Below are 24,878 nucleotides of genomic sequence, written 5' to 3'. Positions count from 1 at the left end.
TAGGAGTAGGTTCGTTACCTTTAATTGTTGGTGCAAGCCATTTTTAGAATGGTGGAGCAGAGCCGCGAGCTGCTCAGAGCTACGCTACGGAGGCTAATGGGATTTCTTGGTTTCCCTCATCAAACTCATCAAACACACAATCCAACAACTCCAAAATGCACATTCGCATTCACCATGCTATGACATAGAGTTGTTTTCCAGGTAAATTCATGCTCACGACCCATCGTTCTAAAAATAGCTTGCACCGACAGTTAAAGATAACAAACCTACTCCTAAAACTATACGGATTATGCCAATGGGCCAATTTGCCAAAATGTTGAACTATCCCTTTAAGTCCTTCTCAGAAGTGTTGCAAACACAGTTTATATGAACCTGTGTGTAATAATAAACATCCAGTGAGATGACCGTATCATTGACTGAGTGTGACATTAATAAAAATACACTGTAGACTGTTATATTGTAAGTAATTTGCATAGAATGAATGTGTGTTCATATACGTATTTCCCTTGATACAATTGTGAACTGCAGAAATGCACTGATGTGACCAAACATCACCTGTGTTCAAAATTACAAAACATCTGCTCATGTTAAATAGTTTTTTTTTATTACATTGATAACATTTTCTGTATAATACATAGATTTACACATTATCTTCATTATAAAATTAGAATTATCTGATCAATTCACATTTGCAAGAAGAGAGGAAAGAGGAAGAAATCAGCATTGAATGCGATGACTTGGGTCTTTTTTTTTCATAAAGCTGAATGAGGGGAAAAATCAGGAGTTTTGGTAAAATGTATTTTATTCTCCAGGTTTTGTCTCAGTACATTGTTTTCTAGCTTTGATAAAATGTAGTTTTATCTCCAGTCGCTGCAGGAGTACACTTACATTTTCCAACCACTTATGATTTGTGGGGAAAAAAAAAAAATCTTGCAGTGTGGTTGTTCAAGCTCACAAAAGGAAAAGAAAGAAAGAAAAGAAACAGGAAATAAGATTACATCTGCCTTTTGATCAATGATTCTATCTTCCTAAATATGAACATGTTTCATAAATATACCTGTATTTGTACAGAATACGATTCTTCATAAAGTGGCTTTTGTCATTACCCGCTGTTTATCTACGACTACTTATTATTATGTAGTTATTATGAGAAGCTTATGAATCTATGTATATACACAACTGCAATAAAGCTGCTTCATCTAAAAGGTTTTCCTCAGTTTATCCTCCCTGAAATCAAAGCTATTGTACATTTGTTCCTCTACAGCAGCACAACAAGGTTCTGTGGGTAGTTATCTGAATGGATAATATCCTCCTTCACACTTCACTGCTATATTACAGTGCAGCTCCACCAAGCTAAGATTACAGTTTCCAAGCATGTACTGAAGGCAATGTGCTGAATTTGCATGATATAAAAAAAAAAAAAAAAAAAAAGAATCTGAATGATAACAAAAAGTTAAGGTAATTACTGTCAGTGTTACAAAGAAACTGAATAGCAAAGCAGATAGCAAGTCTGCAAATATAAATTAAGATTACTACAAGGCAAACAATATATTGTTTCCAAGGCAGTTTCCAATCATGGTCCATATGGAAAATTAAAGCTGGCAGTAGATGAAAGGGAAGTGCATCGTTATTGGAATAAAAACATTTCCACAACAAAGTAAGATATCCGTTAAAACTTGTTTACTGCCCCGCACCCCCGACCCCTTTTCCATTGTCAACAGCAAAGTTTTCTGCTACATGTTTTTAAGATTAATAGTCAACATTTCAAATAACAGATCGCAGCCAGAGAAGGTATTACTCATGGTGTCCCATACCAACGAGGGCCTTAAATTAAAGCTACTTTGTGCAACTCAACATCAGTAATAATCAATAGTATTGGGACCAACAGTACTAGTACTGGGCCAGCATAGCAGAAGTAAATTCTTAGAGATTAAGGACACTTAATTATAATCATAATAATACCATTGATTAAATCTAGGCCAGGATAAAAACATATTGTACCATATATTGTAATCCTACGACCAGATGCTTGGACTGCTATATTGTCATCCAGCCCTGTTATTATATTGATTTACTCTCTATATAGCTTAGCTTAATCTTTATGTGCAAAATAGAGAAAGAGAAACGGTGCATTCAAGAACTCCTTTAAAGTTAGGAAAACACTGGGTTCTGACACACATAAGAACTTGGGTCACAAATTTTGACTTGATTTTGGAAAATATTCACTTTCTGAGAAGATTGATGCACTCGTGGTGTGTAGCTGTTCAATGAGAGGCTTGGGTTAGTTTTTCTTTAACTGAGTGGTTAAATCACAGAGGTTGGTTACTGTAGTTTGGGTTGCTTACAATCTGATGAGCAGCTTGGAAGCAAATTAAGATAAATCCACTTTAAAGCCTTTAATGTGCAAGAAATTGGGTACAAAATTCGAGTTTTTAACTTTTCTCCCGTGTCAAAGTGATTTCATTATAATTGTAAGTATTTCCAATGGTAGGCAGTAAACAGGAACTGCTACTGTTAAATTTGACCTCCCTTTTAATTTTCAAAATGTAAAACATGTATAGGAGGAAAAAATAAAAAAACAAACAAAAAACTCAACTTGGAGCCCACAGCATCTCACTGAAACCATGGCAACGTTATATTCTCGAGTCGATATCTGATGAGCCTGGGGGAGACCGAATGAACATCAGCTCGGTTTATTACAACTAAGTATAAATTCACACCTGTTTCTTATGAATGAAAACTTTAATGTTTTACCCCCGAAATACTGATTATAACATGGAAGAATCCAGCAATAATCTGGCAAAAATAATCTTAATGTTTTATTGTTATTGCCAGACAGAGTATAGTTAGCTGTCTCCTCCTGTGTCTGGACCTTATGCTAAGCTAAGCAAAGCTAAACACCTGCTGACTTCAGACTTGTATTTAACACACAGACATGAGTGGCATCAATCTCCTCTCACGTCTCTGCCAGAAAGCAAATAACATTTGCTAAATTGTTACACGGTTGTTGTAAAATTGCAGAGATATGTTGTGTTTACTCCTTCCTGTGCCCGAGTCGGGCTGCAAAAGGACTTTAGCCACACGACACTGGATAATGGTGATATGAAGGTGATATCCTGTAATTCCTAAAGCGTGGTTTGAACGTGACAAACTGCTTTTTATTACCAAGCTGGCATCATTTGTGTTTAAATATTTATACTGGCACCGAGAATGTGCCGGGAGTCCTTGAATGTGCTTTGTACCATGTCAACTGGCCTCACTGCGCTGTGCTGAGCAGGTCTGATGGTGTTGTACAGTCTCCAGACGTTCAAAACCCCTAAAAGGGATCACGTATATCTGCACGTCGCGCTGCACACACAGTCTTGTTTTATCACCAGGGGAGCCTCCGCTGTGGTGACTGCTTCACTAACATGGACTATAGAGAAGGTGATACTGTACTAAGTAGAACAACGTTGCAGCTTTAGACTCTTCACAGTCTCTTCTCACTCCTGCTCCTTCTGCAGCTTCACTTCCTGTGCAAAAAGAAAAAAGGAAAACAAGGAAAACGAAAAACTAGGAGGCTCTCCATGTGCTCTTCAGCAGACACTGAGATGGTAGTTTTTTTTTTTTTTTTGGAGAATCTCCAGCTGCGTTTTTTCAATGTGCCCACGTTAGCTTCCACAAACGTTTAAAACATTTGTAGAGGCTCCTGTGCTTGTTCGGCTTTGATGCCAAGTTTGGTGCTCGTGTCCCACGCAAAGCGGGACCAGGTGACATCATTTCACTGCATGGTCACTCTCTCCGGCGGCCCTGAATCAGACAACTCGCTCTCAATCTGTGAAAGTCTGGAAATCCTATGTATACTTCATCTTGCTTTGTCATGAAAGCTACTCTTCCTTTAAACTGGATTATAATACTTGACATCATTTTTTCATCATGGTCCCAAAATGAACCAACGTCAGCCAGCTGTTCCATCAGGTATCATGGTTCTTTCCACAATAGTGTTAGAAACATTGTTCCTCCCTAAAATGCACTTCATATTACGCAGCTCAGTTTGTTTTAAACGCCATACTTTTCCCGTCTATATGAAGAAGTTCACGTCGTTCTTGAGGTTGCCGTGGTTGTTGTTGTGGTTGACGACGCTGAAGCGGTTTGGTAGGACCCTCATCTTCATGGTTCCGTCGGCGCCGCAGGAGAAGATGTGGTTGGGCGGTCCCACCTCGATCTGCATGACGCCCGTGCCCAGGTTCCTGAACAGCGACTGGCGGGCGTGTTCGTTTGGAAAGGCGTAGAGGAGACTCTGCGTGGCCAAACTCCACACCTGGGGAAGTTGAGGGGAAGATGTGAAAAACATTACCGCTTAGAAACGAAAAAAGATCATTGACTCATTCATCCATATTCCTATAATGGGGGCAGTTTGATTTAAGATAATTCCACATGGATGAATTCTCCTTCAGGATGAACTGTAAAAACAAAAAATCTGCTAATCCTCTGACTTTTCACTTCTGACTTCTTAGAGAATGTATTTATGATCTTGTTTTTAAAGGTTTAAATCTCCAGTAGAAATGCGTTGTCAGGACTGAGAGACGCAGATGGAGCAGAGATGATATTAAAGTAGACAGACTCTTGCGGGGCTGGTTTTGGTCTCTTTGCATCATTTGTTGACAGTGAGAAAAATATAGAACAACAGCTCTCTTATCCTAGAAGTTGATTCGCCTCAGACTGGCAGACAGGAAATTGTTAAGACAAAATGTGTGTCCACTGAGAACCATGATTAGCTCTGAGCAACTTGAATTGTTTTGAGTCTTATTCCCAGCCTGGGAGCTTTATTATTTGATAAGGTATTTCATTGACTTAAGTCTGTATATTTAAGTTAATCTCCCAGTTCCATGACTCTAATCAAACTTTTTAAAAGCTTATAAATTTGCAGCACTCCCCATATTGAATTTACAAATCTGCCAATATACAAGTAATGACTTCAGATGAGAACATTATACGCGACTTTGGAGGTTTTTGCGAGCAATCATCCAGAATGAAAGTCATTTGAATTTCAAGCAGATGTGCACTGCACCATCGACCCCCCCCCTCTCTCTACATCTGCGGGACACAGTGGCTTCATCCTTGGAGTGACAGCTGTGTGATCTGTGCCAACATATTCAAGTCAAAAAGATGAAAGACCTGCTGCGTCTTGAAATATATTAGCTCAAAACAGCCAATACACCAACTCCCCTTCCCTCCCTTCCCTCCCCATATCACCCCGCTTTCACCTTACACTTTCGTCTCCATCCTTCACACCGTTGTCCAGCCCAGGTGGTTAATCATAAGTGTGACATTGGTTTTCGATTGGGGTCACTTGTCTCCGTGGATAAAGTCAACAGTCATCTTATTGTCAATGTGCGAGAGTGGCAGAAACATTTGCACCTGGGTGCCAGATGCCCTGCAGGACCGTTCTGTCAGGGAACTTTTGTGCAGAGTAAATGATCAAAACGGATTCAGTATTCCAAGTTTTTTTTTTTGTTGCCGTTCCCTCTGAAGGTCTCATAAGAAATTAATGACTCTCTTTAAAGTGAAGAGAAAATTCTCAGGGAGATTCTCTAACAGAGCAAAGCGTCTGCTCACCTCACACCCTGGAAAACAGTACCTATAATGCACGTTTTTACAATCTAAAAACAATCCAATACATCAAATTCCCTGAGCACGTGTGTGGAGTATACCTCTCAGAAATGGGAATATATTGAGTGGAAATGTTTTGATTGTGTTATTTAATTTGAGAATACCTTGATGTTGCCCTCAGCTGATCCGCTGATAAAACAGTCCTCGATCGGGTCGACCGCTATGGCTTTAACGGGGGAGTCGTGGGCCTGGAAGCTCTGGCGCTGGTGCTTGTGGGGAAGCTCCAGGACGCTGATCCAGCCCTTCCTCCCACCTGTGATAAGCAGCTGCTGCCTGGGGGCCATCGCCAGCACCGTAGCACCCGACTCATGGCAGCAGAAAGCTGATGAGGACGAAATGGAAAAGTCAGAGTCAAAAGGACAAGGTTGAGTAGATGCACTGAGAATAGTGTGTGTGTGTGTGTGTGTGTGTGTGTGTGTGTGTGGGGGGGGGGGGGGGGGGGGACAGATGAGTAAGGAGAAGAGGAAGTGGAAGACTATGCACTGACTCTACTGTAATGTTAAATCAGTGGCGCAACTGCCAATCAGTGCATCTTTCAATATTGTTAATTTCTCTGTCTCACCAGCCGTCCACAATCTAAGTATAATTCAGTTTAATAATATAGATGATTAGCGCAATATGAACATATACCGGTACACACATTTGAATGGCTGGATTGCTTAATTTTTCCTAAAATATAACTTCAGCAACTAGAAGATTGCTAAAATTGCTTTACCGTTTCCACTAGAATCAGCTTATTCCCTGTTGCAGAAAAGAAATGCACGTCTTACCGTGTACAAGGCTGTTAGCAGGAGTCACCAGAGTGTCCCACAAACACACGTTCCTGTGTGGAGTGAAAAATAACCAAATAACCATTCATTCACTCAACATTTTAAACAAACATCATTATTCCTGTCGGCCAGAGCAGAGTGAATTTATATGGAAATGACTAGAGTATTTTAATTATAAGTCCGTGGCACTGGATTTAACTGCAGGACGTCTCTGGTACCTGTTGTCTGTTGAAAGACCTGCAGTGGCGATGAGGGAGGAGGAGCCCACGAAGACAAAGTCATGAGCTGTCTTGTTGTGGCACTGCAACGTCTGGCAGAGAGCAACACAGACAACGGTCAGTGATTGTGACAGTAATAGAGGAGCAGGAGGAGAGTTTACAAAAATGAGAATGACAGGAAGAAAATGAGAGGTAGGACACTAAGGTGGACTGGACAGATAAAAGAAGAAGAAGTAGAAGGAAAAAAAACATGCTGGAAAAAGAACAGGTTGCAAATTAATTGGTTCTGGACTTTCTTACCAGGAATGGTTTGGGCGCAGTCCCACTTGTGTTGGTCTGCCAGAGGCTCAGAGCTCCATCGGCGTCAACGATACCGAACTACACAAAAACATTCAGAGAGCACATGTGAGACTTTGTTGGAATCGAGTTAGACTTTTTACATCAGACAAACAAAAACATATCGACAGTACTGTTACTCTTATCTTGTATTTGCACACAGCAGGAAACCATCGTTCCCTCCAGGTGATTTGGACCGTGCTCAAATTATGTTCCAAAACAGCCTCATTAGTCCAAGCGCCTATTACACAACTAAAAATCAAGACCCCTGCATGTCCTGTCTTGTCAAGTTTTGTGTTAAAAAAAGAAAGCTGATTTCACTCTTTTGACCAGAACAGGCAGATGAGATGGTACTGGCCCAGGAGAGGCCCCATCTGAGGAAGTTATTAGCTTGAGGCGAGTGCCTGAGTTCAGAGTAGTTGAATCACTCAGCTGAGGAACAATGTGTGCTGAAGCCAAACTCCCCTCTGTGGTTGGTGAAGTTGTGAGAGGGAGTGTGAAAATGTTGCTGAGTCTGACAGGCTCACATCACAATGCAGTCGTGCTGCAAAGCTAAGAATAGTTTGACATCTGTATAGGGGAAGTTAACTGTTTCAAAGAGTTCAATTTCCTTGTCCCTATAGTAGGAGTGTGTGTGTGTGTGTGTGTGTCTTTGTGACCTTGTTTCCTTGGTGGTTGAATCGGATCCTGGTGACTCTGGAGTTGCCTGGGCTTCTGAAGCAGATGATCTGCTGGGAGTGACCCCACTCGAACATCCTCACGCTCCCATCCTGAGCTCCTGTCAGGTCTGTAATGCAAGAAAAAACAAAACAAAACATGTTTTTCTATTTGATGAAAGAAGCCGTTTATTACACAAACACATGTCAATAACTGTGACACCTTTAAAGAGCGGCTGGGAATTATTTGAACAATTTGTACTTTCAATTTGCAAACTGCAAGGTTATATTCGTGCAGCCTTTTCTAAATCAACAGCAGCACTGGGACCTGCAGAAATAACCTCACAGCCACTTGCTGAGATTCTGCATAGGAGAATAAAATGAGAACCTTTTTCGGGTGACGCAATCATCCCCTGCAGGCTCTTTTTAAGCATGAGAAATAAGATGATAGCACCTTTAAGAGGCAAATACTCCTCTAATCCAGTGACAGACATTAGAGTTGTACTTACAGTACGGCAGTGTGGGATGTGAGGTCATTCTTCTCACATTATTGATGTTTCTCTTGATCATCTGGGAGAAGCAAAGTGAAGAGGAGGAAAGGAAGATTTTCAGCAAAATGTTAACAGACGATGCAGGACTTCATTATGTCCAACAGCGATTTACTTTTACAACAGGGATAAGTACAGTACACTGCAGTTGTAACAGTACAGTTACACAATACTGGACAGTTCCAAAGGGCAGAGATGGAAACCCCTGTTAGGTTGGTTTTTATCCATCTGTTCAACTGATGCTCTGACAACGCTCGTGCAACATTTGGCACCTGTAATGCACGACACTCAGCTGTGGCAGTGAAGTTTAATTTGCCGTTTAAGCCTTGATTACAGACAATCAAAAATTCATTTTCCCATCAATTACATAATTTATCAGAGAATGCTGCTGCTAACTGTTTCCAAGCACTGAATGATTATGAAAAGACATTGAAATAAAACTTTAATTCTTATCTACTCTTGTGCTACAGTACATGTGTTTTTATTGTTCATGCAGCTTTCATGGTAATTTTGAGACATTGAGACACAATAATTAAGACACTGTGAAGACTTAAAGCTAACACTAGGCTGATTATTTGTGTAGGAGTAGCTGCCAGTTTCTTTTTTTTTTAATGTCAACTCCTGAGAGGGAATACAAGATTTTAGGCTCCTATAATGTGAGGAGAGTCTCATTAACAACTTTAAAGTGAAGTGACAACAAAATTGGTGTCTGACATCCCAGGTGACCGTGGAGAAGAGGCTGTATAAACCTTCTGTTTATACAGCACTAGAGCAAAGCTGGTCGTAACACAGAGAGAAGTTATTGAGCAGGAATCAACAGATGGTGCATTAAGATCTTGGATGTCGTGCTTGAACTGAGACTTCTGCCAGGATGTGACCAGAGGCGTTGCAACAGGGCAGGCCTAGGGGGCCGAGCTAGACGGGGGCCCCCAGAGATGGCCGACACTGGTCCGTATCAACGACACAACTTGAAACCCCCTTTAGGCACTGACATCTCCCTAATGGGACCTCCTACCTGCTCGGCTGCTAGTAGGAGAGGCTGATGACTGACGTTAACCATGAAGCAAACCTATCCAAGGGGAGATGTTTTTAACAGTGTCCTGCTGCAGCCCTCACATTCATTGCACTGCAGTCAGCTCAGGTTAAAGTGAAAGCCGTCAACAGGTCTGAAAGCTGCAAAGACGAGAGTCAGACCCAGACTCAGACAAGGAGTGTGCGCCAAAACTGACCGACTGGCAAACTGAAGGTCTGGTTGGGAAAAGAATTAGTGGGTCTCACTGTTCAATCTGCATATTGAGATCATTAAGCAAACTGGTTAACATCAACAAACATGACTCATTACTTCTCCATTGAGAGACACCGCCATCACCAGAACCAAATCCGTCTCCCTCCCCACTGCGGATGCCAAGTTCCTCTGTGTTAGAAAAACAGCTTTTATAGACTTTTCTATAAAAACACCACAAAAAAAGAGAGTTGGGCCCTCAAGCTGCAGCAGTCAACAATATCTTAGTTCCTTTGTAATTCAGTGATGGGAGCTAATGCTAATAGCCATGTTGGGTTTGGCACACTGGGCCCTGGACAAAGATGAAGGATCAATTTAAGTCATTTTATCTACTATAGCCGTGTTTCCACTGCAGGAACTTCGGGGTAATTTTACGGGGCCAGCCCCGTTGGTGCGTGTTTCCACTGCAGGAACCTCCCCCACAGGGCCATTTACAGGAACTTTTACAGGGGCCAACGGAGTACCTACTCCAGGGTAGGTACTCCGTTCGGCCCTGAAAAGCTCCTGGGTGGGGCTCGAGGTTAACCCGGCGCTGATTGGCTAAAGCTAGAGCAGGCTCTGACGCTACCAGAAAGCACCAAAACAACCGGCATTTTTAAAAGGGGGAGCAGAAGGGGAGCATTAGCCTAGCAGACACCGCTGTAAACAACAAGAAAACAGCAGGAAGATGTACACAAATGGACCGACGGTGAGGTGCAGACATTGATTGCAGTCTACAGCACCGAGGAGATTCAGAGGGGGTTTGAGTCATTGCGGCGAAATGAAAATATCAGCGCACCTCGACACGCTGGGGATCCATCACGCCACAAAACAATGCCGTGAAAAGTAAAAAAAAAAAAAAAAAAAAAAAAAAAAAACTCAAGCAGGATTACAATCAGCCGCCATGTGCACAAACACACAAACCAGAAACGCGGCTACCGCCTCAGCTCCTTCCATCCTTCTTCGTTGTTGTTATGATTTTTGTGCATGTGCTTGTGACCTGCCTGGGTGACGTCACGGTCGAAACTGTAGCACAGCGATTAAGCGGCGATCGAAACTCATGACGTCGCCGCGGGGTCCTACTCTGCAGTGGAAACACGACCACTGAGAGGGCCGAGTGAGAGGACGGTTCCTGTAGAAGTTCCTACCCCCTCCCTTTACCAGGAACTCCTGCAGTGGAAACACGGCTTATGAAACAAATGTGAGCAGTTTTAGAGCCAGAAGACCAGATGTTATGAAATTCTCTCTTGGCACTCCTGATGTGTGCCATTCACAACATCATGAGGTCACTATGATCTTGAATGTTGACCTATAAAGATAAACTATGCAGGATTTTTCCCGTGGCTATGCTACATTTTTACCCTAAAAAAAAAGCTCCAGAGTAAATACATGACTTGTGACTTGTTACGAGTGAGAATGAAGGCTCTCTGCCTTCCACCTGGCATCTCATGGCTGAAATCCAACCTTGCAACATCAGTGTAGTACTTCGCTGCCTCCCTAGTGTCCCAGCTCTTGTCTCTGCGGCACCGTGACACAAACACGCTCCGTTACCCGCAATCTTTTGTCTGTGACAGTTTATGTTAAGACTACACAAAGATACACGTCATAACATTGTATGTTATATAACACCATTTCGCTGGCTTCGTTGTAAACAAATGCACATGGCCAGGCGGAGGGTTAGCAAAACAGAGGAAAAGCGACGGGACTTGCATAGTTCCTCTTTAACTACCAAAATTGTATCACCCAAGTACATGTTTATGTCAAATCTGGATAAAGTTTTGAGACATCACATTCAAGAGGCCAAAAGCATGTTTTGTGAGGTCACAGTGGCCTTGACCTTTGACCTTCAAAATCTAATCTGTTCATCCAATTGGACATTTGTGCAAAATCTAACTAGATCCACTTTAGGAGTTTCCAATATATTCTGTTCAAAAGGCCATAGCCATGTTTTGAAAACACACCTTGACGTTTAACAACTAAAATCAAAAAATAAGATGGCTTAGATATTATGATTGAGGGTGCTGCAGGTTACACACCACGTTTCAGCAAAAATATCTTTACTGCCTCTGTCATCTTCTCTACAATATAAAGTAAGTTGCTATGGTCTTTAACCCTGTCCCTGTGCATATCATTGATACACTGTACATATGTTGAGAACTCACCACAGATGCACCCCTGCCGGTCTGCAGGCCTCCCAGCCACGGCATGTTGATGGGTGTGCCAGGGCAACTGTGGGTGTAAGGTGTGGTGCCATGGAGTGCAGCGAAGTCGTCTCGTGCGTGGACAACCAGGAAGTCATCACCTCCAACACTGCAGATAGAGTAGTATTTGGCATGAAATTTCATGACAATGTAATGTACTTTTTACAAAACTAGAGCTGTTTAGTTGAGAAAGCTGGCAGGATGCACATAATGAAGATTTCACATAAAGAGATTAATCATCCCGAGACGGGAAAAGATGCGGTAATTCAGACCGTACTGCCTTGTTTGTAACGGTGTGTTAACTTCAATAAGAATAAGAACAAACACCAACAGAGCGTGTCCTTCTTCTGAGATTCTATGATAATATCTCATACGCATATTATGCTGCACCATGCGCGCACACACACCAACAATGCAGATGCATATATACCACCTACACAGCCCTTACTGACCCATTAACTCTCTCCAGTGCCCGTAGCCTATTTAGCTCTATTGGTATGGAGGTGAAAAGGTGAGACGATGTTACTCTGCATGAACTCAGCTGCTGACACACACACAGAAACACACACAGACACAGATTGCCCTCTTACCCTTTGGCCTCAGCCTCATCATCATCGATCCAAGTTAAGATCTGTGTGGCCAAGATGGATGACACATCCAGCTCCTGAATGTCATGGGTAGAGGCCATGACTAAACAATTACGATTTGCCTGGGAGACAGACCGAGACAGAAAAAAGGGAGAGGTGGGTGACAAAGAGGATAGGTGTAGGGGGGAAATTGGAAAATTTGGGTGATTTAATCTATGTGCAAAATTGGAAAAGTTAGACGAACCACAAGAGCAAGAGATGTTTTTATTGAACTCTATTTTGCCTAAGGTCCCAAAACTATACAGCTCTTTCTCTTAAATGATGACCTGAAGTGCACCCTCCTTTGATCATTGTTGAGAAGAGGCTAGTAACGCTGCTTCTCCTTTAAATAAATAGCTGCATTCAAGCCAGAGTATCACAGTATTAAACTTCTTTCAATATCAAACAAAGAAAAGACAGGCTTAAAAACATCAAAGGGGGTACAAAGTAGTTTAGCTGTGGTGCCACTTGTCAGAGGAATTTCACATTTGCTCTGAATTTGAATTGTGTGCTTCGAATTTGAAGGTGTTTTTGTGAAAATGACGCTGCGACTTGAATTGGTTTTGTTTTTTTTATTTATGCAAATTTCAGTTTTCCTTGGTTAGTGGCAAAACAGTTTTACAACACTAGAAAGTCCAGTTATTATGCACACCCAGGCTAAAACTAATAATAGTGGTATCGCCTTTGGGACCCAACATATTATAACTGTATAAAGTTATAAAGGCACTGAGCAACATTAACATTATTTAGTATTTCTAGCAATCTGTCAGTCCAATACTCGTCTCCTTTTAGCTTTGTATTTGGTCTCCTCCAAGTCCTGTGGCGAATATCTGTCGCTTTAGCTGCTAAAACCAAGAAAATAAACCGAAAGAATGCTAAAACCAGACTACGAGCTTGCAGGGAGACTGCTGAGATGGGTAATTAGTCGTGGTGAGTTTGTCACTGTCACCGAAGATGACCCCCGCTGTTAATATAAACTCTGAAGGCGAGATTCACAGCTAGTTTGTGTGCCAGTGAATGTTTGATGAATCCAATCCCACAGACGGTTGCATGAATCTTAAAGTAGTTTCGACTTTAACACATTTTTTTTTGTAGCACAGTTTTTTGTTTGCAGTTTTATAACAGATACAATTGATTTGAACATTTCCGTCTGTTTGTATATATGTATATATGTCTGTATACTTATGTTTTCCCAGTCACTTAGAAAAAACAAAAATAGTTTCAATACCAAGATAATACCAATTGAATCACATACAGATTGATACCCTTATGAAGTCACGTGTGCTTTTCTCAAGGTAAAGTGTGCAGTTCAGTTACATCAGTGTAAAAGAGTTGTACCTTGTTGATGGCAAAGGCTGTGATGATGTCAGATTCCTTGTGGATGATGCGTGCCTTTCCTCCAGGGCAGGCCATATCTGACTCAGACTGCACAGAGGAGCAAATACATGCACACACAGACACACACACACATAAATAAATCACCATAGATGGGGATTCAATAATTACAGCCGAAACATTGGTAAACATACCCTGCATACAAATACAAACAGCAATAACTTCCAGTACATTTCCCTTCATGCTACAGAGCCAATGACCTGACAAGATCCATGTGAGGAGTTCATACATAAACTGTCAAATTATATGCTGCAAAAAGCTAAAAATAAAAATATATAAAAAAGGAAGTGTCAGTCTGGGCTTGCTTTCTGTTTCCCACACCGACTATGCACTCTGTTAATGTGTTTGTCTTGCCTTGAGTTATGAGAGGACATGTGAGGTGCATTAGGCTATGCTGTTAACCACAATAGCCAGCCTACAGTAACTGGTGTGGTGCTGTTAAACAGGATGAGCACAAGAACCCTTGAGCAATGAGCACAAGCACACACTGCACTATATGGGTCGTATGGAATGTATGCAGTATGCTGTATTGTAGCTCTGCATATTATATGTTACATTTTGATGCCAAAATTACTCAACATGAGACAGGCACCCTTACAACATAAGATTGAATTAAAGTCTACGGCATTTATTCAAGGGGAAAAGACCATGTCTCTTTCTGTCAGATGGAATAAATGAAAACTTCACTTGCAGAAATCTAAATATGGTGGTTTGCCATTTTTGCAGCGCACATAATCCCTGTGGGACGCAGATTCACTGCGACAGTGTTGGGCCCATTAATCAGAAGCTATTCAGCTTCATAGCTCGTCCTCTGAGAGACTGGGCTAATTAACACCGAGCCAAATGGAGTAGCTATAACATGGCAGCTTGCACAGTGAGAGACAGAAGATTAGAAAACCTCTCTGAAGCATCAGTGTACAGTATAATTCAAGATTTATGGTCCACATTCACATGAATATTTAGACTGTTAAATGTAAGATTAATATCAAACACTAAGGAAGAGGGGGGAGGGGGTGGGTCATGGCTTTGGCAATATGTGTACATTAATTCTGTCAAGATGACAGTTTTCATGTTTCTTTGATTATATATGACAGGTCCCATTGAGGACTGTGCTGTAGAAAGTAAGTACAGTCACATGATGTGCGTGTTCCCGTATCTAATCAACGGTACTCTTTGTACCACCCACACTACTCTTTCACGACATACGGTATGTGCGCAGTATGACACTGTTCACTCACATGCTTTGTCAAATCAGAAGTACTGTTATTTGAATCATGACAACTTCACACATTTTTATGAATAAAAAAAAAAGATAAAACAATGCCATTTTGTGCCGGTTAGTTCTTGGAAACATTAACTGCCTGAATAATCTAGCCATATCTGGTTTTGTCAACTGTGATCAAAGTCATCCAAATATTATAATGCTAATAAAACAAGTAAATGGCATGGTTTTACTTGTTAGATGTTTAATTGCCAATATTGTTAATTCCCATCATCTATCCTTGCAATGCTGAATAGTTTTTTTTTTTTTGACATATCTAAGATCAGTGCCACTGCAATACTTTATTCTACATAACATAGATACATATAATATGTGGCCTTCCTACAAGATGCCACAATAAAAATTTACGATAAAACTAATACTAAAAATCTGTCAGTATCTGATCACAGAATAAGTCAAAATGTTTTTGCCAGAAAGAATTACAGAAGGTACTGAGGTTTGATATCCAGCCCACTCACATACTATAAGCAACAATCTTTCCAGAGTAGCAGTACCTGGTTGTTTCCTGTCTCGTCCGTCCCTGAACATTTCATATTGTCAGTCTGGTCCTCAACCGACTTTAATGATTGGGGGGGAAGCAGCACGTGGCAGACACACCCAAACACACACACACAAAAATACACAACATACAACAACCAGTGATGAACCATGCAAACACACACACAGAAATTGAATTACTGTGATGTTAATCAAACAGGGTGTAATAATTTGAACAGAATTAAAAAGCATCGTCATGCAACTGGAGGCAGTACTAATACATGTGGTTGGCATGCGGAACAAAAAAAAAGCACAAAGGCGCCAACGAGGATGTAAAAAGCAATAATGGTGCAGTTTCTCTGAGGGGGGGAGGTACAGACATGTGTTGTGGATTTTAACAAACTAGTTAATGTGTTATTTGGTGACAATTAATACCATGTACTAGCTGTGCAACATGGAGGGAGGTCATGCAGTTGGTAGGAATGTGTAACCGTGGTGTACCTCATTCAGATCGCGTTTCTTGGTGAAGATGTTTCTAATGAAAGTCTCCTGTATTTCTTCCTGCTTGACCAGAAACTGCCACAAACGTTTCACTGGCAGCGCTGAATGGTGGCTGGTCCTGAAAAAAATAGCACATCTCCTGCATATTAACAATAATGCTCATTGAATCAGCTGTATCAGTTCACTGAAGCACAACTAAATGCGTTAAAAAACATTATTCCTGACGTGGTGCTGATCTGAAAACTTTACATATCTGTTGCTTAAGGCAAGACACATCAAATGCAAAAGCACAACGTTGCTCTTCCAAGAACTGTAAATCCCTACAGTATATATAATGTACAGGCCATGAGGAAATCTACAGAGGTCAGTCTGTGCAGGGATACAACTGTGGATCGATGGTTTGCCTGGATGTCTTGTGCAGTTACATCCGTTACTGGAGGCAAACTGTAACCAACAGTTCAGCATCATGTTATGTAACATTAATTCATGATGTTTAAAAATCTCTGGAAGCATTCTTGTAAAGGATAACTCACACAAAGGCTAACACGTTTCAAATTCAATAAAAAACTATTCTCATACAGTACATGTTGTTTAACTTGTGGTTCTGATCTTCAGCTCATGGTGTTACCTAAACGGGGTGTTGGACGGTTCAAACAGAGCCTTGTGCCTGAGCAGGGCGGGGCCAGGTGTGGCCGCTTCATCCTGGGGGTGTGTGGAGATATATTTGGAGGGCGGGCCCCCAAAGATCTCCAGTCTTTTCTGCAGCAACTGCTCCCAGCGCTGCAGCGTCTTCAGCACAGCGTGACACAGAGGAGAGCCCACAGGCAGATCTGCATTAAACAGAGGCGCGCACACACAAACACACACACACACGGAGGCAATAAGATTAGCTTAGACAGGCAGTGAGAGATAGGGAGGCTCTTATCTACATCCTGGATGCTACTACATCAGGGTGTGTGGTGTATTTAGGTGCTTACCTAATAGATCATATCCTGCCATTGGGTAAAAGGACTTGAGGTTGACCAACACCAGCTGAACCATTGCCAGACGCATTAAGCACCAACTGAGAGGGGAATAATCCATTACAAATCAGATTACAGTTTTGAATGTGAACACTCCAGATGGGTTTAAAGCCTTCAAAAAAAAAAAAAAGAAGGAACAATAAAGGGTTGTGTAGAGAATCGACAGCACTCTTAATAAGTGTTGCACTTTCTTTAATATAAAGAAACGTTTGTGTTTATCTGTACTGCTGCTGTGCGCTTCATATTAAAGAAAGTGCAACACTTACTAAGAGTGCTGTTGATTCTCTACACATGTTGATCTTTTGGACTGGCACCTGAGTATCACCGGAGAGTGAGCGCGCCTAATCTGCCTACAATAAAGGCTTGTCCAGACTGAGAATGTGGAGCAAAATCTAAAGGCACGTGTAACTGAGTAGAAAGGCCATGGACAGTCACAAATAGCTGTGGAAACATTCAGCTACTTCAAGCTGTTTGAAATGTGGCAAAGATGAGTCACTGTAACATCCACTTAAGTGCTGTCATTACCTGTATGAATTGTGGTTGGAATGCTCTCGTTGTGGAGAGTTGGGGTCGAACAAATCTTCATATTCGTCGTCTTCCTCGTCTTCATCTTGACTGCCCTGGCTCTCTTCAGAGTCGTACTCTACTCTGTTTTCTGACGGTGGCAGCTGAGGCTAAAAGACACAAAAACACAAACACGGCATCGACACGGACAAACACACAGTGAGTGTTTTAGTTTAACAGAACAGAAACATGCATTTTTTCTTTCATTTGCTGTCAGTCAACAAATTACCACTGTATTTCTATCACATTAAGTTTGCACCTGGTGAACAATAAATAAGAAACATTATCCCAATGGTAGGACAAATCAGACAGAAAATAAAAGGAAAGGGGTTGATCTAAAAAAAGGACTCTGCTTTTTGTTTTTACCTTGGCTATGAAGTAATCCCAGATGCTGAGCTCTGGGGGGACAAATCGTTCTTTAAAGATGGAGGCAGCTTCTTGTTCCACTACAGGCACATGCTTGGGACTGGATGGCCCCTCCCGCTCTATCCCTGACTCCTCTTTGGATCCACTGCGTGATGACAGAAGCCTGAATCGTCTGGACTTCCTGTCTGTGCCACTCGGGGAGGCTGGGGTGTCAAGAGAAAGTGTTTGTTAAAATACAATGATTTCAGCTGCCATCACCACCACACACACTTTTGCACTTGTGCATTCAAGCTTGATGTTGTTGTTTTTTCTTTGTTTTGCTAATGGCAATTATGTCACCTTTAAATATTGAACTATTTACCCAAAAACAAACACAACAGAAGCTCAACAAACAAAACTAGTTCAAATTGCCAACATTTCGTTAAATAAACAGGAGTTGCAGTTGCATTACATCATGTTTCCTCTGCTGAGCATGAGATAGCAGCACAGAGATAGTGAGGGAAACAGCCCCTACACTAATAGGTTGATGGATTTCTATATGACCTATGGATGGGAATCCAATTAATTTAGCAAGGCTGAACTGATTTAGCTACTGGGCCAACACCCAAATAAAACCCAACAGACAGTCAGACTGATAGAAAGAAAAAGCAACAGTCGCTCACCTGGTGGAGGTGTTCTCATGGGGCTGTTGGGTTTCTCTATGACAGGGATCCGGGCGCCCCCACCGAACACCGTCACCCAGAGCTTGCTGTTGAGAGGGTGCGCCACGATGCGAAACAGCTCGTTGCTGGAGTGAGTGGCCATGCCGTGAACAAACAGACTGAGGAAGACAGCAGTCAGGATCTCACAGAGCAGCACAGCCAAGCCTGGCTGGCTCTCCTCACCTGCTGAGCTCAACAGCCGAATCAGAGAGGCGATGCCTGGGGAGAGTAAAGGAGCGCAGGATGAAAACGAAGAGCGAAAAAAGTGGCATCTGTAGAAGCACTTCAAGTGTGTAAACTACAAGAATTGCATTTCTTTTACACAACATCACGTCATATGGCAAGAAACAGAGAAGAAGAACATTTTGTTTATTGTAAACCATTTTTTCGTGGAATACGTTCAAATATTTGATGGGAGGAGAATGACAATATTCTATATTTCTCTTCCTGGCAAGACTTTTGATGAACATCCACAGCAAACTGATCCTACTAGCAAGTAATTCATGTGTAGCCAGACTCTCAAAAGCAAATTACTTGCTGCCATTTTCTCCTAAAACTATTTCAAAAACAATTGCACTAGGTGCTTCCTTATTATGATCAACATGGGCGACGTATTTTATTTCACAGATCCCGTGGTTACCATCCCGCTGCTGTAAATACTCACTGGAGCACTGGAAAAGAGTCCCCATCAAACACAATATTCACTCACATTTAAGCCCTATTAGCTAGAAAATAAAACAAGTAAACGGCTCTTTCAGGAATTTACTGAGTCTCTATTAGAAAATAAACTATACCTAAAGCATGGACTGTTTTTAACCATCTTAATCTTCAAAAGGAATGAATCAACTTGGAGATGAGTGCTAATGACAGGAAGGAGAAGCTGCACTAAGTTGTTGTTTATTTGTTGGCAAACAGAAAAGTGTGTTTCTTTAAATTAAAGCCAAAAAACGTATCTGTTTTGCTTGATTTACCTGGCCACTGTGCAGGAGAAGTGTTGGGCTGCACAGACTCATCCATGCTGACAGTTCTCGCTGGCTGCTTCTGAGACAGCAAAACACTCTGATACACAATCCCTGTGAAATGGTTCACATGGCTGTGGGAGATGAAACAGACAAACAGAAATGGACTCCATGGATTCAGTGCAGAGACACGGAGCAAAACATTTATATTAAACATGAAACGCTGTGCTCAAAAAGTGAAATTAAAAAAAAAATTGGGTTAGGTGGTTTAAATTTATAATGCCTAAAAGTTTTATTTTAAATGTTTCGACTTGGAAAACAATAGTTTCTAAGAAAGAAGCGTCATCATGAGGAGAAACCCTCCGTGATGAAGGAAGCAGGTACAGTTCACAGTAGTGCATTTAGGCTTCATATGAATGTACCTGTTGGTTGCTTACTTCATAGTGAACTAACTCAAACTGACGGTAACGTGACAACAGAGACACGGAAAAGCAGAGCATGTATCAAAATGTTGTCAGCTTGGCAGCAAAACACTCAACCCCTGCAACCTACATCTTGAACTACATTTTAAAAAATTCACGCTCTCTTACGCTCGCTCTCTTGCTCACACACTCCAGAGGGAAAAAATAGAAACAGAAATTCATCAAACCTAAGCAGCGACACATCCTAGGAGAGTTTATTTCATAGTTACCATAACAAAGATGGTATTAAATTAGAAATAGCCTCGCAAATTTAGTTAGACTGTTCAACTCCCAGTAGTTTGTGCGAAGCAGAGGGTGAGGAAGATGCAAAACCAAGTGATTTAATCAAACTGGCTAGAGTTGTGTGAAGTTTGAAACACTAAAATCAGAGATCTGACTAATGAAATCAAAGTCTAATGAATGTTTTCTCTCTTAGATAACAAACATCTCCCTTCTTCACACATATTCTAATTGATATTTGCATTTATATCTCTGGTGTCATAGAACTGTTGCTTAAAAAAAAGAAGCTCCATGTCTTTTCAAGCTCAAGTTTAGATAACTCTGTACAACAACATCAAACAATTTGGCAGAACGGAGACGGGAACAAACAGGAGCACAGCTGTATGCCAAATAGGTTATTTAAAAAAAGAATAAAAGAATCCAATGCACAGTCATTCAGCCATCCAAGGTTTAAATCCTTCTGGGGTTGTTGATAAAGTGAGTTATGGTACCTACGCCTCTTAAATTAACAATGTTCCTTCCATCTGTCAAACCCAAAGATCAAATTAAGTATTTACAATGAGAATGATAAACAGCAGCCACGCAGCTTCCATGAATTATTCTCAACATGATCAAAACAGACAAGTGACTGTCATATTTTTGGTTAGCAAACTTCCAATATGTTTTTTTCTTTTTCTATGCCTTGAATCACATCACTTGAGAGCTTTATATAAAACCAGCCCAAAGCCTAACGCATGTACTAAAATGACTTTTCATAAACAAAACCTAAGACATCCTGAAAAGCATTTTCCATTTCGTTCTCACATAATGTTTGACTTGAACTGTATGTGAGCATTACCCTCTCATTTTAAAGTATGCTTGGTTACCAGCAGTCACATCCCCTTCCCACTTATTTCGTGTTATTCTGCTCCAATAAGCCTAAAAAAAAACTCTAACACACAAACAAATGTAAGCAGAGGACACAAATTAACATTACTTTTGTCAGTATTTTGTCTTTAAATGCTACAAAAATCGGATCGCTCGTGACACATAAATAATCCAGTGGTGGCTAGTGCTGTTAATGGAGTCGTGTCAGGGTGAATGTGGTGGAAAATGAAAAAGTTGTATCAAAGTCAAGCATCGCTTGAAGACATATTAAGAATTCAAGAATCTTGCTCGGAGAGATGCTGCCCTGTAGATACCCACTATGAACTCAAACCTTTTTGAGTCACGTTGCATAAAAGCTTTTTCAGAGACATGAGCTGGGACGTGCAAAGATTTATTTCCCTACATCCCCAAATCATTGTCAAGAAATGGATGGTTTGAAAATAGCTCAAGATTTATGATGGGTAAGTGATGTGATGCATGGCTTCAGTATGAAACTGCAAATTATGGAGCAGTCCCTGTAATGACAGACTACAGAGTTAACAGCCTAAAATTAATGGTAATAAGAGCAAAAATACTGAGACACCTACCTGTAGGTATGTCCATCACACAGACACTGATATATACAGGCAGACAAGGAGGCAGCTAATGTGTGCAACACGTAGATCTGAAGTAAGAGCAATGATGAGAGAAAAAGAAAAACATGAATTATAAAATTGGGTTGTGATTTTTTTCTTCAACTTGTAAGCAAAAGGGTTATTTAGACTCTGTAGGTCTATTCAGCTCTGTAGAACTACATAACATCTTTCAGCTCATTGTTTCAAGGCTCAGAACCTCAAGGTTTCCATTCACTCTCACTGCTCAAGAGCCAGGCGTTGATGAAGAGCAAAACAAGGGCTTACAGGAGAGAATATTGGTCTTACATTAATCAGGCTCACACAAACGTGTCGTCTAGTGACTGCTAATGCATCTGTTGGATGTGTAAATATGCTTCTGTTTGCTTAAGAGTAAGCTGTACTGTATATCAACTCAAAAGTGTGATAATACATCAGTGCTGCATCTACTACTCCTTTCCATTGCCCACAATTGGCCAAAGATTTATTGGAGGGTTAACACACAAACTATGGCCGAATTCCGATTCTCCCCTTAGCCCTAGCCCTAGCCCTTGGCCCTAACCCTTCGTTTTGCGCGTTCACGTGAAGTGGTAGGGGTGTCCCAATTCTGGTTCAGACGAGGGTTAGGGGGAAGTGGTAGGGCTATCTCGCCCTCGAAACAGAGATTTTTCAGGGGCACACTACGGACCGAGGGCTATGGCAAGTTTCCCAGAATGCATCTTGCGGCAACCAGCAGCTGTTTTATTTCTCACTGTAGCGCTGTTATTACGTCATTTTGTTAAGTTTTAATATTTTTTAATGCGAGAAAGTAGCTGTTTAGATCCCCAATGTGCAGTCGGTTTATCCAAATGACGGCTGTTTAGACGTTTGCTCCGATGTTTTTCGGAGAAGTGAAGCTCCACGTTGGAGCCTCCACCTGTGGAGCAGATCAAAGGCTGGTCACGGAGACACCACCCCGTCCGGAGAGCTTGTCAGCCGGCCAACCTCCCGACCTCGTCCCGGTAGAAAAGACGACCGCTAATTAACTTACCCGCAGGGTTTTAAAGGTTTACCGCCGCGTAGTTACATTCTTTTTAGGAGATAAATGCTGGTCTCATTGATGAAATGTAACAATTGTCGCATTCATTTGTTTGAATTAAAAGTGAAGCTTCATGTGTTTTGGACACAGGAGCAGCACTGCCTGGGGGATCTGTAGCCTATACAGAAATCACCACATTTACATCAATAAATAAATGTTTTACAATGAACCGATCAGTCTTCATTAAATTTTATTTTATTTTATTAAGTTAACGTGGTTCTGAATAGAGGATTTGTGACAAAAGCTCGTCACGTCTGCTTATGTGAAAGCCAGCAGAGACGACTGATGACGTATGTGATTGTTGAAGTGGTGTCCCAATTCGTAGGGGTTGACTTTCAACCCTACTCCTTGTAGCTCCGTTTCAAGGGCAAGGGTTAAGGGCTAGGGGGAGGGGTAGGGATGAAAAATAGAATCGGAATTGGGCCTATGAATATAAAATCTTGTCCACATTATTTTTCAACACCCATACTGTACATAATAACAACTTAAAACACAATAATTTTCATATCTGTAAGAATAACTACCTTCAATGGTGTAGAAAATAAATACTGTATATCTTATGTCATGGGCACATCTTCTATTATGATCGATTGGTTTCAATAAAATTCTAACACTCTTGCTAAAAAAAAACACAGAAAACCGCTCTTAGTGATTTGGACACAATAAATGTGACCAAAGACTGTCTCACCTCATTGTTGACAACATCAGGGTGTGGAGGAGAGTCGAGTGCATTGATGGTCTGCAAGATGTCATGAGTCAGGTTGGTCAGGTAGACGATGGGATTGGCCACCACAGTCTTTACGTTGGCTGTGCAAGCCATCAGGAGAGGGATAGAGGTTGGCTGGGAACTTGCTGTCGCCACTGACTGGATGGAGTTGTCCTGTGGGCAGAGGACAGGGAGGAACATGTTAAATCAAAAAAAGATGCCCCCATGAACTGATATTGTTGATCACAGTAAACTAGAAATACTGCCTCATGGTCATATGACTCAGCTAACCAGTTGCAGGAAATATGGCCACCAACTCCCCTTCCTGAGTTACAGCATTCAACGATGGCCAGGAGAGTTTTAGCATTACGATATCACTGTGACGGCGGCCACTGACCATTTAAAATGTCAACACTTCATCATTTCGTACTGTTGGACATTTGTGTTCATTTCTGTCAGAATCGATGTTTGATTTTGCAGAAAAGGAAAAGGTTTCTGAGGTCACTTTGCAGTTGCACACCAACATCGTATCAGTTTATTTTTTTGAGTCCAGGTGGACATTTGTGCTGAGTTTGAAGAAATTCCCTCAAGGCGTTTACCGAGATATGTCGTTCATAAGAATGGGACAGCTGATCGGAGAGATGAACAACCAGAAAACATTATTCTTCCAGCCGTGGCTGTCTCTGGCACAGAGGTATAATAAAAACATTGTTCAGTGTTCTCAAAAAAAAACACACATAACTTGCATCACACCACAGTAAACTAGGAATAGATGCGTAGAACTTTTTCATCTCTTTTTCAGGAGGGTTTTAGGAGGGAGACAGCTCACAAAGAAAGCTAGGAGCTGAACGGTGCTGCTTTGAACTGTGAATTTTATTCCTGAGCCATAATAAAGACAGGATGAGTCAACTGCTGGAGTGTCATACATGATTGTGTGCTTATGAGCAGACTGTTTTCCAGTGTACGCGTGAATGACATTTAAAGAGCAAACACAAAAAGAAAGAAAACACAAGGAGAAGAGCCTTTCGTGTGTGTTTACAAGATCTCTGAGCATGACTCTGCGTGTAAGAATACCACAGACTTCTGTTCATTAGGCCTGATGGATCACATTCAGATGTCACTGGGTTCCTCAACAGAAGCTACACACACCGAAGTCAAGATAGTCAAGATAAAGGGAAAAAAAACACACGCACAAACATTTCCTAGACAACAATAGAGAAATTTGACAACTATGGGACGAGAGTTGGGACAAGAGAAACTACTTTTTTCAAATCAAAGTACAAGAGTTGAAAGGACTCCCAGTGCCCATCGACTGTGCTAACATTCAAGAGTGTTGCTCCCATGTTGGCTCATTGAATTGTTTACCTCAACCAATAGTCA

The 24,878-nt window shown here is 41.3% G+C and overlaps 1 protein-coding gene across 5 annotated transcripts in view; it reads right to left on the bottom strand.

Moving 5' to 3' along the window:
• Positions 1-388: 388 nt before the first annotated feature.
• Positions 389-24,878, bottom strand: part of dmxl1 (Dmx like 1) — a 54,183-nt gene continuing 29,693 nt past the window's right edge. For 4 of the 5 annotated variants that reach the window (XM_083979395.1, XM_083979394.1, XM_083979397.1 and 1 more), the window contains exons 32-51: positions 23,481-23,672; positions 21,691-21,767; positions 19,548-19,669; positions 18,538-18,795; positions 17,876-18,078; positions 17,471-17,619; positions 16,901-16,986; positions 16,552-16,753; positions 15,924-16,041; positions 15,440-15,502; positions 13,607-13,693; positions 12,233-12,351; positions 11,604-11,751; positions 8,142-8,202; positions 7,636-7,763; positions 6,941-7,018; positions 6,641-6,732; positions 6,423-6,475; positions 5,757-5,974; positions 389-4,300 (exon numbers count right to left, since the gene is read on the bottom strand). In XM_083979395.1, the coding sequence (XP_083835521.1) occupies positions 4,061-4,300; positions 5,757-5,974; positions 6,423-6,475; positions 6,641-6,732; positions 6,941-7,018; positions 7,636-7,763; positions 8,142-8,202; positions 11,604-11,751; positions 12,233-12,351; positions 13,607-13,693; positions 15,440-15,502; positions 15,924-16,041; positions 16,552-16,753; positions 16,901-16,986; positions 17,471-17,619; positions 17,876-18,078; positions 18,538-18,795; positions 19,548-19,669; positions 21,691-21,767; positions 23,481-23,672 (2,694 nt within the window). In that variant the 3' untranslated portion in view covers positions 389-4,060. The remainder of the gene's footprint in view (positions 4,301-5,756; positions 5,975-6,422; positions 6,476-6,640; positions 6,733-6,940; positions 7,019-7,635; positions 7,764-8,141; positions 8,203-11,603; positions 11,752-12,232; positions 12,352-13,606; positions 13,694-15,439; positions 15,503-15,923; positions 16,042-16,551; positions 16,754-16,900; positions 16,987-17,470; positions 17,620-17,875; positions 18,079-18,537; positions 18,796-19,547; positions 19,670-21,690; positions 21,768-23,480; positions 23,673-24,878) is intronic. The other variant, XM_083979398.1, reaches the window with a different exon arrangement.

Source organism: Trachurus trachurus (genome assembly GCF_905171665.1).
Source record: "Trachurus trachurus genome assembly, chromosome: 9".
Lineage (NCBI taxonomy): Eukaryota > Metazoa > Chordata > Actinopteri > Carangiformes > Carangidae > Trachurus > Trachurus trachurus.
Note: the sequence above shows the minus strand (reverse complement) of the source record. Positions and strands in the feature narration are given on the sequence as shown.